Source organism: Haemaphysalis longicornis, unplaced genomic scaffold (genome assembly GCF_048455015.1).
Source record: "Haemaphysalis longicornis isolate Haplotype H1 unplaced genomic scaffold, Haemaphysalis longicornis Haplotype H1 scaffold_12, whole genome shotgun sequence".
In the NCBI taxonomy this organism is placed as follows: Eukaryota; Metazoa; Arthropoda; class Arachnida; order Ixodida; family Ixodidae; genus Haemaphysalis; species Haemaphysalis longicornis.
The window spans coordinates 78,192,318-78,209,717 of record NW_027526225.1 but is presented as its reverse complement, the minus strand read 5'-3'; the positions used below and the strand labels follow the sequence as shown (position 1 = coordinate 78,209,717).

The 17,400-nt window shown below is 44.6% G+C and overlaps 1 protein-coding gene across 9 annotated transcripts in view; it reads right to left on the bottom strand.

The window, feature by feature from the left end:
- LOC144162830 (F-BAR domain only protein 2) overlaps window positions 1–17,184 on the bottom strand; it is a 64,213-nt gene extending 47,029 nt beyond the window's left edge. For 4 of the 9 annotated variants that reach the window (XM_077693502.1, XM_077693504.1, XM_077693505.1 and 1 more), the window contains exons 1-2: window positions 17,018–17,182; window positions 1,649–1,740 (exon numbers count right to left, since the gene is read on the bottom strand). In XM_077693502.1, coding sequence (XP_077549628.1) covers window positions 1,649–1,740; window positions 17,018–17,047 — 122 coding nt within the window. In that variant the 5' untranslated portion in view covers window positions 17,048–17,182. Of the gene's footprint in view, window positions 1–1,648; window positions 1,741–17,017 lie in introns of all 9 variants that reach the window. The other 5 variants (XM_077693501.1, XM_077693503.1, XM_077693500.1 and 2 more) reach the window with 4 other exon arrangements.
- Window positions 17,185–17,400: the final 216 nt, after the last annotated feature.

Below are 17,400 nucleotides of genomic sequence, written 5' to 3'. Positions count from 1 at the left end.
GTTCACTGTGCAATTTAATCATGTGTCAGCGTTTCAAATTAGAAATTGTTCCTTTATTTTACTGTAGCTCAATTGTTTTATTGCGGGTGTTTTTGTTTTGGTTCTTTCCCGATGCTGCATAACTAAACACCAACACTTTTTCCTAATTTAATTGGTACCAGTTACGCACACTGTTTCAAGCTTTCCATGTTTCATTGCTTGCTTGAATTAGTACGCACAAGGAGGGGGGAAACAGGCAATTTTTGTGGTGCAACTCTTTCACGGTACTCCTCGGATTTAAAGCAATATACTTATACTCCGGCTACTTGCAACTCTTTCCCCCAACTCCTTGGTTTTGAACACTATACTTTCTGGCTACAACGGTACGCACTCTACCGTGCACAGCTGTCTCGTTCAAAGTGGTGACAGAAGGGCTCCCACACAACCTTTTGTTGACGCCGTTTGTTACGGAGACTCGAAACAGCTGCAACCGTAACGCAAACCCGCCACATTCTCCGCGGCCGTTACCTCACGGGTGAACGCACTACTAGCGTTGGTGTTGAGGCTGGGTGCGTGCTCTGGCAGCCGGCGGAACATCTGTTTTCAACAGCTGACGACAGAGGTGACAAAAGCGCGAAGATTGACGTAGTCAGCGAACCAACTGCCTTTGGCACTTGGAAGGGAAGGGCGAGGGGGTGAGAGAGGAGGAACCTGTTGTTCAATTTCCCGTCCTGGCAACTAAAGACGACACGTTCAAACTGATGATGCGGAAAGTGGCTTTTGGCGCCTTCTTGCACTCTATTACGAGTACCCAGACAGAGCATCCCCTTCTCATTTGAAATGCAATTAACCTCATTTAGTTTAATTGCTCATAATACTTTTTAATGTTTTTTTAAAGTGCGGAGCACTTTAGGAGCTCGCCTTGTCATAGCTCGCTCGCTGGACCCAAGTAGAGCCCCACGGCGTTCCGTCGTAGCGGCTGTCGTCGCGATGTAACCCAGAGGCTTCGAAAGCCAAGCAGTTTATATAGTCATTGATGTTCAAAACTCGTGAGCCGCTGGCGCTTGTCATACATCTCCCCGTTGTTTAGCGCAAAAAAAACTGCAGGTACATTTGAGGCAAAATATATTTAACTAACCTGCAGCGCCCGGGTTCATTTAGTTAGGAACGTTCGTTGGGCTGGTTTTTACGATGGTTAGCGAAAAAAAGTGGCGGTTCAACGTCGGCACTTGCGGCAGGAAAAGCAAGCAGCAAAAGAACAGAACTCCCTCTGGCACAGTTTCAGGCAGGGGGCGCGCTAGCACTGAGAAGGCGGGAAATTTGAAATGCGTTGGGTGGTAGCAGTAAGCCGATAACGGCACTACACCCCATTATGGCGTATCCGTATCACTGCTCTAACACTTCCAACTGCTTTCACATTGAGTGGAATGGCTTTCATTTTTTTCTGTGCTAAAGCGCATTTTCTGCTATGCAACACGGTTAATATTGAGCTCAAGCTTCCTGCCAATACAAGTTTATAGAAAAGAATGCAGCATTAAAATTATGGAGACCCGCAAGTGCCGTATGAAATTTATAAAAAAATTGCCAGAAAATAAAAACGCTTTGGATGCCCCCAAATAAAAAAAAAGTTGCGCCAGCACAAATCCCACCGAAATTGGCGCGGGCTTACCTTTCGCGGAAAAACTCCGCCAATTCTTTGGCCGCGACATAGCCATATTTCATGTTATGGTACAGGACGTCAAATCCATTGTTCTTTTCTCCCTGCAAAAAAAGAAAAAGAAGCAGACAAAGAGGAACATTAGCACACACCCTGCTCAAGGCCGCAGAAGCACAGCCCAGTTCCCGGAAAGCTATATCAGCACTTCCTGCCTACGTGAAATACGGTTCGGACGTTTTTACGATCCCCTCCCCCCCTTCTACCACAGGCACCCACTTATCAGCAATATATAACACGTAATAGTAGCGCACACGCACATACTCTGCCTCGCACACGCACATACTCTGCCTGTCTATGGTTATCAGAGGACTATATAACACTCGGACAATACCACACCAGTGCTTATCACAGGCGCCATGCAGCACAAGGACTTTCCGACACGAATCTACCGACATGACCCGCCATGTAGGGAGGGGTCACAACCTGAGGGCAAAGCTGTCTATATAGCGGCTTAAGAAGCCTGTGAGCCGGCTTTGAAAGTGATCTTGTTTGTACCACAAATCAGTTATTTGCTTCCCGTAAAGACGCATCCAGAAAAAGGTAAACGTATTCGCTTGTGCAGCATGGAAAAGTTATTACTCTATAAAGTGCTCGAACTATTTCTTGTCTCTGTGGCACTTCATTGTTGCCCACTTGAAGTCATTATTTGCTCTTTTTGCAGTTTGCAGTGGCAGCGTTACTACAGTTACACTCAACCCACAGTTCACAACAGAATCGCAGCACTTGATGCGTACCTTAATAATTCAGTGCTGAATCTACATTCATGCAGGAATCAACCTTGTGTATGTGACTAACTTGTGACCAATGCACCAAACAAGTCAGCTATCTGAGCAGCAGAAGTTACTATGACTAGACGCTACTATGATTGTGTGCTTCAGATGTATCGGCCCAATCGGGTTCATTCGAGTGTCTCTTGAGGCTGAATTCAGCAAATGTTTATTAGCACTTGTGCAGCGAGTCCCATTTGGGCCCTTACAGTTAGCTTAACCAGAGTGACGGAATTACATTCAAACCAAGTAGAGGATAGAAAACGCGTGAGCGTTCCATCCCTCTGGCTGTCAGTTAAAACAGTGCTGTACAGGTTCAAAGTGCAAGTTGATATAGTTTTCAACAAAGGTACTGCATTTTTGCATGTATAACCCACCCGCGCATATAACCCACACCCCCCCCTTTCAGCTCGTCGGAAAAGAATAAAAAATCCTTGCATATTGCCTGCACATTTGATACAGGGAAGGCTGCACCAAAGCTACTGCTCAAGCGAAACAGATCACATACTATGCAGACAGAAAAAGCGTATATTTAGCAACAAGAATACACTGACTGCAAGGCGAAAGTCACAATTCACTCAGTGTCACTGCTCTCGCTAGAGCTATTACTTGAGCCGCAGTCCTCACTGTTGTACACAAGGTCATCTTCACGGCAAAATGTGCAGTGGAGCTTCCCGGCACAACGTGCATTGCCGTGAAGCTGCACTAAAGGAAAACACCCCTGCGTATTATCCGCACCCCTACTTTGCCACTGAGATTTTTGCATTTTTGGTGCACGTTACATGCGCGAAAATACGGTAATGCTCACTGATTTCAACAATTTAGTGCATTAGCTGACCTACGTGACAGCACTCACTGCATCAAATGATTTTATAGTTTGTGTAAACAAAGGCGATAGACCCGCCTGTTGCTCAACTTACGTAAAGCGGCATCAACAGAGATTTCTGACAAAACACCGGGGAATCCATGGCTCGAGGACTTTTGTTTTTGTCAAAAATAGCCTCTACTTCGTTATTACTAACTAAATGCAACTTGCAACATTGCTACTGTTGTGCCTCGATAGACGCAGGCACAGACGGCAGTACGGTACGGTAGCGGTTAACTGGAGAAACTAGGCAGTGGGTCAGATATGAGCAAAGGTGGTTGACTGACTCGCACACGAGTGCATTGGCACACACGTTTAACGTTGCCGTCTTTGAGCTACCAGCTGACCACGAAACACATCAAGTCTCCCTCAATGGGAGATGGTACAAACCAAGGGGACCGATTGCCGACATCACCAAACATGGAACACACCTCAAACAAGGAATTGATTGGCATAACCGATATTCATGCGACACTATCAAGTCATACACTTACAAGAGTGTTGAAAAAAAATTATGCTATAATAAAGCCTGGTGCCAACAATTACGAAGCATTTCTTGTCTTGACGTAACCTCCCCGGAAGCCAAAATGATGACACAAAAGCGGTTGGTTGGCTTTGGCGTGAAAAATTTTCTCACAAAAAAAAAATTCATGGCAGAATACACTTTACTGTAGCTATGCATGACACCACCAGACCTAATCAACAGGAGAATAAACACATGATTTGATGACAAAATTCCCTGCAACAATGCAAACTCACTGCAGAGCTGCCATTTCACTTTGTTTTTCTCTTTGCCCCTTTCAAGACGGTTAAGAGCCAAGTATTAACATGAAGAGGGTACTGCAGCACAAAAGGCATGCCACTATCTTTAACGTGCAACAGAAAGAAGTCAGTACCAGATACACAAGTCCCATTTTCATACCTCAGCGAGAAAAACTATACAGGCTCTTTTTTTTTTAACCCCCTTAACATCATGGCCAGGTTAAATGTCATTCTGCTGACCGAAGATTTGTGGTACGTAACACTGGCCTTATTCTGCTTTTGTAGCTGATAACATGCATATTTTACAAGCGCAAAAATATAGGACTGGAACACAAGAGAAGAACGCATTCTTCGGATGAACTCCTACTTTTATGCTAGAAAAATACGCTAAGATATCCCAATGCCAACTTACTCAGCTTTCCTGTCTAAGTTACATTCTGTAGCTGAAAATGAGGGCCTAATTCTTAAATGAACGTGCTTTCATAAAGGTGCCCGCAACATCTAATTCCTTGTCCGATATGTCAGATGCCAATTGAAGACATTTTTGCCCCAACATGACGTAAATATCCTCTATACATTCAAATACTACTGAGTTGTACGGAAATCATTACCTTTCTTTTCCCTGTGCTCTTACGGGTCCTTTTAGAAGACTTCCATAATGAAAAGCGTGGTGCACGCATACCCATGAGAAAATTTCGAGACAATCCAATAGCTCGACAACCAACGCAAACAAGCAAAGTTAACTACAAGCGAAGGAAAGTTTGCGCGTTTAAATTGTTATGTCTTGAGCACCGAATTTTCTTTTCCAAGTCCATTAAGAGATAATCATTCTACGTTAAACCATTCAATATTTCTCGCCAGCCACGCAAAAAGGAAATTATTATACGTTGGACAGTCGAATGCTTTGCAGCCTAACAGTGCCCCAGAAAAATGCAGAGTGAAGCGCCCCCTAGCAAGTAAAGCAAGTTGAAAACAAAACATTCCCGCAGCCAGGGGAGGCGGGTAATTGATCAGGGTACATTTGAGACGCGGAAGAGGGGGGTGTAACCGCAAAAACGTAACTCCCTACGCCCAACCAAGGACACAGCTGGCTTATGTCCAAGGAAATGTGACCACAACCGCACACGCAAGGCGGGGGAAAGACAACACACTCTTCGAGGAACGACCGACGGCGCAAGACCAGTGGTGCTTGCAATCATCTAGAAAAAGCACAGGAAGCAACGCGACACCACTCCTTCTTGCTCTCGCTGGTTTTCGGCGAAATATCGCATGAAGTTCGCAGAAAAAAAGTGCGAAGTCGGAGATAAATTCTCGGGGCGCCCCTGCGGAATGTTTAAGGGTTCCTAAAATCGTAGAACTGTTTTGAGCTAAGTCGCAGTTAAAGAGTGGGGGTTAAATGATCAAGACGTCTGGTGTCTTGTCGGGTCCTCCCACATACCAAAGCTGCTCCCTTATTTTTCTTACCACACGACTATTTGATTTGTAGAATTTATGTTCCCCCCCACACATCCGATTTCGCATTTAAAAAATGAAAATTTGCTGCGTTTGCTTCGTATCTCCAATTTCGCAATTTCTTCGTCAGTGTTTGAACTTCAGCTAAGCGAGTTCCCGCTTTCCTTCATCCCAAAGACGTAATGTGGCCAGGTAAAGTGGCTCTTAAAATTTGCAAGAACACGCAGCCAGTAGTGCTACCTGTTAAGCAGCGCACCCAAACATTTGGAGCTGGAAGGCAATACTACACTTAAACGCAACAAGGAATTAATCCGGCCCTAGAGTAAACACATCAAACGTTCATTTGAGTAGAAATTATGCCAAGAGGTCATTGGGTTAGCGATGATACTCCGGTTGATAATTAGGTAGATCTTCCGAGTAGACCTAAAAACATGCTACTATACTATGACGTCACTCCCACTTAATTCTAATACTCCTTGTTCCACGACCAAGCTACTTCTATCTTTTCTGACCTGCTCTTTCCCAATACATTTAGCATATCCACAATCTGTTTGTGTATTTGTGTATTCAATCTGTTTGGCCATTCAAACAGATATTATAGCAATGAGTATAAAAGCAGCCAACAAACATTACGGCGAGAGCTCTGACCGTACATCTGTGTTTTAACTTCCAACTTACCAGTCTACTTCAACATGTATAAACGAATTCCTGCTCACTACGACAAATGGCGAAAAAAAAAAAAGTAAGAGCACATTGTCTCCCTAATTGATCACTTTAGTATTTGCCTCAAAGCTTGCTCATCCCTTATCGCCGTGATTTCACCGGCAGTTTGCAAAGCTCTTTACCAGCAGACCTAAGTCAGCTTTCTATTATCCAGTCTGCTACGACAAATGGCGAAAAAAAAGTAAGAGCGCATTGTCTCCAATCACTTTAGTATTTGCCTCAAAGCTTGCTCATCTCTTATCGCCGTGCTTTCTTCACCGGCAGTTTGCAAAGCTCTTTACCAACAGACCTAAGTCAGCTTTCTATTATCCAGTCTGCTGCTCCTGTCTGCACTACACAAGTTCAACGTTAAACAGGCACTTTCTTTTTTCTTGTTTTGAGGAAGAGGAGGAGGAGAGAACATATGATAGCCCCAGCTCGTCAATCTTCTCACATTCAATAATTGTGAATACTGCGCACACGTACCATAATTTTGTGAGACCTTGCTTCCATAAACAGCCAAATTTTAAGAACAATTCAGGCGCCCGATTTATTGTTTGCCATCTTCATAAAAAAAAAAAAAAGAACAGGCGTGAGATACGTCAAGTTCACAGCCAATAACGACTTCCTGCACAGAGACGAAGGCTAGTGCTTTTGAGAAAAAAAAAAAACCATTCTAACTACCGCCATCTGTGTCAATCGCAAAGACACAAATACTACAAAAAAAGAACACTTCCAAACTGCCCACCACAGCTCGCATTTAACTGAAGCTCTTCTAAACTACGTCAAAACGGGAGGCCTCTATTGTCTCCGTGAACTCCGAGTGGCATGACTGTCTCCCACGTTGTATTTTATGACTGTGACACATGTGAACAACATTATTTCGTGTCTTCCCTATGATTCACTCGCAACACGTCATTTTTACTCGCAACAACTGCGCAGCCCCGCATTATTACTACGTCAGTCCCTTCTTTCTCTCTCAACCTACACTTTTTTGTGTTACGTTCTAAACCTGTTGCTGTGACACTCAATAACCCGTGCTCACTCAAAAACCAGACCCTTTAGAATGACTCACAGCCCAACCTTATGGGAACAATGAACACATGGTCAGCTACTAAAACGCTCCGCAAAAGGTTCCGGGGATGGTTTGATAGAGAAATGTTGCAAAAAAAAATGAAGAAAAATCAATTTCTGCTCAAAAAGGAAACAACACAAAAAGAAGATACAATAGGATATTGGTCATTTTTGTTCAGGTAAACTTGTTTCTCAGAACAACAGGCACATGCAAAACATGCTGCTGCCGACGGGTTAATCTGGAACAAGGTCCATTGTGGGGAGCTTACCGATTGCTTATTTTGTTCCCAACAGTTTTTATCAAGCGTGTGAGGTTCCTCTGAATTTGGTGAAGCGTAGTGCATGCTACTAGCAAGGCGAATTTTGTCGGCCTCACATTCAACAAGAAGCAAGCTAGCGGAAGATTCCAGCTTCTTCTATGTTGTTGCCTCTACATACCATGATAGGAAATATCGACGGGACAATAATCAACCATGCCCAGAAGAACAAAAAAAAAAACCCAACGATAAGACCAAGCAAAGTCCGACACACAGTGAAGCAAACAGCTAGGCATTCTGGTGATGCTGATTGTGAGAAAACTATGAATAAATTGTTTTTGTACTCAATTTGTAATTGTGTATCAATTCTTTTTTTAACTTTTTTCCTTCTCTCTTCTTTTTTATTAAAGGTTGCCACATTTACCAATGCTTTGGTTCTTTATCTGAAAGTGCCAATGGGGACACTCGTGCGCAGTTATATAAGGAAACAACGCAGCCTTGTGGTGGGCGTCCTATCAGACAAAATGTCAGAGGGTACTGAGGAAAGATACTCGGCGCACAAGATAACGAAAGCAATTAGACCTATCAGCTGTGTGACGCATTTCCTCTTATTCTGCTTAAGCGTGCCTACGGCGTTCATTTCAAAGCCTGTTACTTCGAACAATTGAATGTTTTGGCATGAAATTGAATGGGATCATTAGATAACGTCCAAATAGGACGAAAACTGTATCTAGGGGTGTGGGGGGGGGGGAGATATTTTACTGCAGGGTAACGTTTATTGTAGAGCTATAAAGGTAGCATTATCAGGATGGAAGCTACAACTATAAAAATGCCTTAGCTGGCTAAAGTCACTCAAAGCCATGGCTTGAGTCGCTGGCAGGTAAAGCTTGTCATTTGAGTCTTTTTTTAGCCTTAGCTCTGGCTAGAGGTTGCCTCAGCTCCAGCTTACATGCAGATAGCCCTGACTAGTTTTCTGGCCTTGGCTCAGAACCCGTGCATATTCTGGCATGAAAGCTGACAGGTGACCAGCAAACGGTACAGTTTCATTGTTACCTATCGCAGAGAGTAATTGTAATACTATTCCCCAATTGTACAGCACAAGCAGCATACAATGCTGGTAGGCAGGTAGGAGTTCCTGCCTTAGAGGTGTAAATCACGATTTTGTAGAAACAGGCATACACACCACACACCGTATGTGTGTGTGTGTGTGTGTATATATATATATATATATATATTAAGAGAAAAGGTTCCTGGCTATGAGGTTAGCTGTACGATAGAGAAGTCAAACTGAAAAACATAACAACATTTATTCTAACGTTTCGACCGGGGGCCGGTCTTTTTCAAAGGTCTTTTTCAAAAAGACCGGCCCCCGGTCGAAACGTTAGAATAAATGTTGTTATGTTTTTCAGTTTGACTTCTCTATCGTATATATATATATATATATATATATATAGAGAGAGAGAGAGAGAGAGAGAGAGAGACCGAAATAAGGGTTGGCAGCAAGAATGCCAAGGAAAGCAAAGGGGAGAATGTGGTAGGTCCCTTATTGTAGAAACAGATGCAAAGAAAGTGGAGCAAAAGTGCCCACCGGGTGGGATCCGAACCCACGTACTCCAGAATACGCGTCTGGTGCGATTACCACTACGCTACTGGCGGGGCTATTTCCCCCTCCACTTTTTGGGGTATTTATGTAAAGGTATTTTTGTTTCCTGCGCTTGGGGGTAGTAGCCAGCGCCACTCGGACTATTCGAGATGAAGGGGACCTTTCTTTCGCGTATTCTGGAGGTCGTGGGTTCGGATCCCACCTGGCGGGCATTTTTTCTGCACTTTCCTTCTGTGTTCCAAAAAAGTGCATCTGTTTCTATGGTAATAAGTGACCTACCACTTTCTCCCCTTTGCTTTCCTTGGCATTCTTGCTGCCAACCCTTATTTCTGTCTAAATTCAACGGGCCCTTCATTTCTAATTCTGATTCACTATATGTTTGTATATATATATATAGCGACCACGATTGTTGCCACAATTGTGGCCGCTACCTTATTCTAAGTTTTCTTTTCTTGTGTTCTCTACCATCTTCCAAGTTTTATTGCTCTCTATGTATGTGTATATATATATATGTGTGTGTGTGTGTGTGTGTGTGTGTGTGTGCGCGCACACACATGCATGTACATACAGTAAAACATAGTTACAAGAGACACCTGGTTATAGGAGACATTTGAATGAAGACAGTTTGGTTTGTTATCCCATGTTCGCCATGTTAGCAACATTGCATACAAGAGACCTTGGTTACAAGATACACATTTCTGGGGTCCCTTGAGTGTTTCTTGTAACAAGTTTTTACTGTATACAGCATGTGTGTTTTAGTGCCCCTGTAATCTATCTTTATATTCAACAGACGGAAGAATCAACTCGGGATTGTTTCAAACATGAAGGGTCTTAGGATGCATCGATATCTGCGGGAGTCTCCTTGAGGCGCTTCCTTCTTTTGAACGCAACAGCATCTCCCATTCGTGAGAAGATATCAACCAGAGAATCAAAAAAGAAGAAATAAGAGAAACAAAGGCCCTGGCTAATCAATAGTCGTTAAGCGACGGAGTTTCAGCCCTTCATCCCAATCTTCGGCAACGACCGCGTTCCCGGCCTCTCTCTCTCGCTTCAGAGAGTGCTTGCTGGGCAGAGTGCCAGCCCTTTTAAGCAGCCGCCTTATGAATGGCCCAGCCTTGCTCCCATTCTGTCCGCCACTTATCTTCCCATTGACGTCGCGTCACTCCCCAGCCAAGCTTACCCAAGAGGTGCTTTGGTCACGCGACCGAAGCGCCTCTGAGGAAAGATTGAAGCACTTGTAGGGGCAAAGCCCCTTATGGGCTGGGGCTTTTGGCGTCTCCTGTCAACGTAACCATCGTCTCATGTAGTCACGGTACTAAACACCGGAAAACTCGTCGCCTTGTAACGCGTGCTAAAAAAAAACACTGGAACCCTCGTTTACGCCTCGCGCTAGAGAGCTTCAAGCTTCAAAGACAAGAGACTTTTACAGCAAAGCTGCATACCTCTACCCCCCAACGGTTTCATCTCCGTTGGCAGAAACGCCAAGGCGCCAAGAGCGCACTTACACCCTGCATGCTTTGCCACTCCCCAGGTTTCACGGTAGTGGAGATGGCCCAGAAATATTTTTAGAATCCTGAAGAGTAAACTTTACATGCAGAGGGGCTAGCGTAGCTGAATAGTTAAGAAGCGCGACAAGGCACATTTTGATACATGATTTGACCTCTTTTCAGGATTCGCGATTATAGAGTTTAATCATATATCATTTAGCAGGCGACTTAACATAGCACAATATCAAAAAGATTTGCGTTAAGTCGTTGTGGGGTAGTGGGCTGGTACTTTCATAGCTTTCATTTAAATGGCACTTTTTTTTACTTCTTCTGTAGTTCCTAGAAGATATTCTACCCAGGCAATTTTTACACTGAATTCTAGTAGCGCAGTTCCTACAACATATATGACAACGGTCCATAGGGAAATTTCAACTTGAGCGGTTGCCTGAACAATGTTACACCCGTGCAGTTCCAAGAACACAATCTGCTCGAGTTATTTTTTTTTAGTAATTGTACTTCGCAGGGCTTATTTTTAGCCAATTCTCCATGACACAATAAGACTATCAACCATAAATAGCAAAACTTCAGCTGCAAAAAAAAAAAATGTCTCAATGGAAACATTTTGAAAAGCCTGAACAAGCAGGACCTAGAGCACTGGTTTTTTAAACCAAATTTTAGTTGGCTGCTGAATTTAAAAACCCGCTTTTTAAATCCATCACCAAACATGCTCACTAGTGAATGCGACGCATAATCTTCTAGGCGAGAAACTGTTAAAGCAACTGGCGTTGTAAGCCAACACTGATTGACTTAATCAATCAACAATCGGCCATTTAAACTGGAGACATCTTTCGGCATGCTGAAAACAAGTATGCAATCAGTTTTTGCTAACGCAGCTAAGTCTGAAGTTTTGTAGCATGTTACGCCGCACCATTCTGCCAAAATTTTTTGACTAAACGCCTTAAATACCGGCTAACCCTATCCACATTTGTGTTCTACAAGGACCGGAAAATGCAGTTACCCCACAGCAGTAATTTTAGCTTTCACACTGGAAAATTTTGTGCCATGAAGTAATGAGGTTGCGGTCAAAGAAAGTACAGAATATCTAATATATGTACCACGCTTGAGTGTTGATTTCCATAGATTTATTGCACTATTCAATTGATAAGCTTTCGAGTGCAGTACGATTGATGCAAAACTGACACGTACACACCAAGATACTGTTGAAAATGGATGAACCCACGGCAGAAAAATCGGTTTTGAGAAAACAAGACAGAAGATTGGAAATGTGGGCAAGAATAGCCATTTAGGAGACTCTTGAGTGCTACCTTGGTGAACATTAATATTCATACTGCAATATTTTGCAAGTGCTTTCTTTCGAACCTGTGGATTATAAATATAAATAGAAATAGTCTGTATAGTTAATTTTTGCAGCGTTTTTTTTTTCCGTAGAAACCAGGGTTTTGTTTAACATAGTTCTGACCTGCTGCTGTCCAAGTTTACACTAAGATGAAGTAAACAGGAATTAACCTGCGATAAATAAGCCCCCTGATAGCGAGTCGCAAAAAATTACAAAAAAAAAAAAAAAGCCTCCATATTTCGACGCTCCGAGAACTGCTTGGCAGCACGCAACGGAGACTTCAAAGATGTTGTGCGGTGACGTTTCTGTCGTTTACGAGCGTCAGCCTGACGCTCTAGCTCTGCAAGCTGTGACAACCTGGTCAGGAAAAAAAAAAGAAAACACGGAGCTAAATTTACCCAGCTGTTGAAGCGTACACATCTTCCGTCTTGCACCTGCCTATCTTTCGTGTTCTGTTTTTCTTGTACGGAGAAGCATGCCTTTTGCTTTCAGTTTTTACGCATCGGACGTACACCTGGCTATTACAGTATGCTGCGTTACAAAGGCTCCGGATTAGTTTCAACCAGCTGGACTTCTTTAAATGCAAAAAAATTACGGCTGCATGGACCTTACTGCTTTTTTTAAAATCTCATATGAAATACAGCCACCAGTGCCAGGAATCAAAGCCTATATTTCCTGCAGTGCAGTGCACCTTAATATACGTTTTGGTTTTAGTTTATCATCTTCATCAAAGACGAATGCTGGACTGAACTCTTTATTTCATGCCTTGCTTTCTGCTCCAAATTGGCGCAGTAGCGGTTGTCAGGCTTATTTTCTGTCCTGAAGGTTGAAAGGCTTCCCATGGAGAGGCAACGTGCAAATCTTAACTCTAAAGCCCAAAAACTGCAAACTATTTTTGCTGATTCAGTTTGGCTTGCCAGCTTATCAAGAGATGTGGTAGAGAGACTACAGCTCACAAAAAGGAAAACATTTGCACTGCAAGTCGAACAGCAAGTCAAAGGTCTTGACGTCAAGACCTTTGCTCCTCAGGGAAGCCTGCTTTTCCCCTCACTCTTTAAACAGAAGTCGCCCGTCCACTTCCCTTGATAAAACTCCAAAGCAGCCGGCAGCTGAGTTCCCAAATTCAATAGACTTTAAACCTTTACAGTCCATTGTTGGGCCCTGCTTAAAAACAACACGGTCATTGTAGTCTGCCGTTGGGGTACGCCTGACTAGCGTGTTCAAAGTTAAATTTCTCGGTTGTTGTCACCGCAATGCACCCGCATTCTTTGTATACATGATGCACCATCTCTTGAGGGATAAGTGAACTTTGTTGCAGTTTTCCTCTTTTTGCACTAGGGTGCACCACAATGTTCAGCACAGGCAGATTCCACAGCATTTTCATGAGCGCGCTGTTTGCTGAAAAGCATGGCCGCAAATTTCTCATCGTGTGCATTCTACGGTGGTGCACTTTGCAAAAGCGATGACGACTTCAGTGAGGAAGAGAATTGCGTGCCTCTATCAGTTAGCGATGACAGTGATTCGAGAGACGTGAGTGACAAAGTGAGTGACAAGAGTGACGTGAGTGAGTGACGACATTGGTGGAGACAGCACCGTGCGGATTATTACTCTGTGAGCTACGCACTTTGTCGAATGCACGCGCTGCTGAAATATCGGTAAAGGAGTTCCAAGCAGAAATGCCAGAGACAAAATAAATATCCTGCGAGTTTTTCTTGCACGGTTTGTGTTTTCCTTCGCGGCGCCAGAAACTAGCAAAATAGTGGCACACCGGGACGGCTGGAAAGTGGGTAAAAGTTTTGCACTGCAAAGGGATAAAAGGGCTGTGAAGACAAAATAAAACTATGTTCAGACTGAAAGAATGAGACTTTGGTAACTCCCTCAGCTTCATATTAGCCACGAAAAACATTTGTTAACCAAAAACACGCAAGAAATAGTGAGCAACTGAAATTTTGCGCCATAGTGACGTGATAAGAGCAGGAGTGGCGTATTATAGGATGGCACTAAAAACACTTTTTTTTAGTGTGTTAACTGTGCTTTTAGCATTCAAGTGTGCAATCAAATGGAAGTAGAGGCCTTCCTACAATCACCCAGTCATGTTTTTTGGTGGTGGTTTGGGTAGGCGGGTGCCAATCGCACAAACACGAAATGAAGTTCTGCGACGTCAAGGAAAGACCGCCACTGTACAATATGTTTTCTTCAATATCTCCATCATTTGTTTGGAGTTTACGATAAAACTGGTATTGTTGTTATCGGGAAAAAACAGCCTTTTTAATGAGCTAAACTTCTATTTTGGGTTCACGGTGCCTTTAAGATCGGTGAGCTTTTCTTTCAAGAAGTAAAAACAATAAGAAAAATGCAGGCCTCAGTCGCAGCCTTTAAAAGTGCAAAGATTCCCACAGAGAACCAGAGAAACTGCACCAGAGAAACTGCTCTGGTAGTGTTTGGCCAATGTTGCCTGGCCTGTCTTGTAGACATTCGCATGCAGATGTACTCTGGCCAAATCTGTACCTTGTTTAACTAAAATAAAAATCAGGCAGTTCAGTTTGCCAGCCAACAAAAGAAACTCCTACAGAACAATATTGTTTAGCATAAGATAAGAACCTCCAAACATGTTATGCAATTATTCTGGGGTCTGTCGGTAAAGCAGACGTCTCGTATTTTAATTATGACCAAAGGAAGGGTCAGGATAGGAGGCTAGACAATATGAAATATACTCAACAAAAGAAGCATCATGTGTGCCACAGCCCGTTTCCAACATGGGCACATCAGGATACGACAGAAAAAGAAAATGCAGCTTTCAACTGCATAAACTGCACAAGTGAATGTGTGAGCTACATTGGTTCCGGTACACTAATATCGACTACTATCTACCATTGATCTCAACTGTGTGCTCAAAGGTTCACAGAGAAATTAATTGAACCTTAACAGGTGTAAAACTCCTTTTTTTCGACGGCAAAACGTGAGGAATGTGCATCAACCGCACGTCGGTTCTTTCAATTTTTTTTTTCCCTCTCCTGAATCCATTGTGTTCGCAGCCGCACGTGAAGACCCTTCAGTGAATCCCGCGCTCGATTATGAAAACTGCTTGCGTTGAATCGAGCGGGTAATTGGCTTCACCGGCGGGCACACCGCTTATCGTTGCGCGAGACGAATCAACCGTCTCGGCACGCCGTCAGCGGTAATCGACTTCCAGAAGCTCACGCCGTGAAAGCTCGCCGGCCGGCCACTCGTAGTCCTCTCACTCCCTTTCGCAAGACCGTCGTGAAAGCGCTCGCCGTAGCAGACGACTAGGCGCAGCAAAAAGGTGATAAAAAAGTAGGTCCTGCTTTGAAACGGAGATGAGATGTCGAGTGCGGTCGTCACAAACGCCCTTTCCCAACGCGCTGTTCTTTTATTTTTTTCCGTCTTTCGCTCGCCGATTATTACGAGGAACATAATGGGCCGGCCCCGATAATGAAGGCCATCGTGCAACGCGACGACCGTCTCGCGTAGTACGCAGGGCCCGCCGCAGTCGTCTGCGACAGATCCGCAGTGGATGCCGGATACAACCGCGAGCGGTCGGTCACTCCTGTATGCGTGCTCAGCGAACCACAACCGTTTCCCCCCTCGGTCACGAACCGGGGCTTGTCGCACGCGCGTCGCTCCGTGAAGAGGCAGCAATCGAGGCGGAGCGAACATTCTCGCTACGATGGGAAAAAAATCGCTCGCGCAAGCAGGATGTCGTCTGCACCGTTCGTCGTCTGCGTTGGCGGATTGGAAGAGCAGACGACGTGGTTGGCTCAACCACTCACGCGTTGCAGCTCAAAAAGAATAAAAGAAAGGGTGTACAATAGTTTAGGATGACCTATTGGTGCATCTTTAACGTAAATTAAAAACTGCGCGAACTGAGAGACCACAAAAAGGAAGGTCCTTGTGTACTTTCTTTTTTGTGGTCGTCCCAATTCGCGCATTTTTCTAGTTTTTCTAATACGATAACCGTTCAATAAGTAGCATATAATTGCAGAGATAAAGAAACGTTAATTATAACTTAACACGGACGAAATTAACAGCGCACGCGCAACGCGGGCTGAGTCACGCGGTTGCAGAAACGCCCGTTGGTTACAAGGGCGCCCAGAAACCAGTCGCGAGCGCATGCATAAAGAAACCGCCCCGTTCCGTCACTACGTGATCGTTTATTTTCGCCCGCACCGCAGCGACGTGCGATCGCAAAGGAACAAAAAGAAACAAATCCTCCACTACATCGCGAACAAAGATTCCGCAGAGAAAGCTCGCCGCTGCAGTCTAAACAAAAACCACGCCAAGCGAAGCGTTTGGAAGCGACCAATGAAGTGACAACCCGCAAGCCAGAACACGCCGCGGTTTACGTCCGTCCGCTTTCTTTTTCGCAACGTAAATAGGGGCTGCGAGCGGCAAACACTGCGCTTCCGTGCTCGCGAAAGCAAAGCAAAAACACACCCCGTCTAACTCGAGAGGAATCTCTTGGGCAACCCTGCAAGGATGCTGGCCCGGCACTAATCACGTCCGACTACTTTTTGTTTTGCGCGAGAGCGCTACTTCTTGTGTAGATGTGTTTATTTCCGTTCGTTACTTTCTTCCTCGCACTCCCGACGAACGGCGAGCCCCTCTCTCGAATCGCGGTGGGTGCCTCTACACGCATCGGCGGTGCTGGACTCGAGGCGGAGGGCGAAACCAGCAAAGGGCAATAAAAGCGCTGCTCCGAAGCATGGCATCACCGCGTATGAAGCATACTCGCGGGAAAGCCCGATGTCGCGCCGCTAGTGCTCCGGACGAAAGTGCGCAGCGCTAAATGCACGATGTGATGCACTGGGCAGCGATCGCAGCTCAACATTAGGCGTAATTGGGGTCGGGTTTACGATGCTATCGCCAGGGGCGATCGGACCGTCACATCGGAAGGTAGTACGGGGAAGTTGTCGAGCTGCGCCGACGGCACCGAGCGGAGATCGCGCGGTGGGAGGGTTGAAAACTTATACACACCCAGAAGTAGTCGCGGAAATCCACGGTCATTTTGGAGTCATGGAAAAGGCGGGACGAGAAAAATATCCTCGCTGTCGTCGAGGGTCGAGTTCAGATTCACCGATGGCGTTGGCCAAATATCACACACACAGCATAGACACAGAACAGGGAGGATTGCATAGACAGGCAGCGGCAGCGCAAGCAGCGCGAACGAGAGCCCGAAACGAGACTCTGCGAGAAGTTGTCGCTGCCCATTGTCGTTTCAGCTGAACAAAACGAGTGTGCAGTCTCGTATCAAAAAAGTCGAGCAGAAAAACAAAGTTTTTAGCTGAGCGCAAAAAAAGTTTCTGCCCCAGTAATATTATCGTTTAATTACTTTTACTGTATTTGTGTAGAATTTTTAA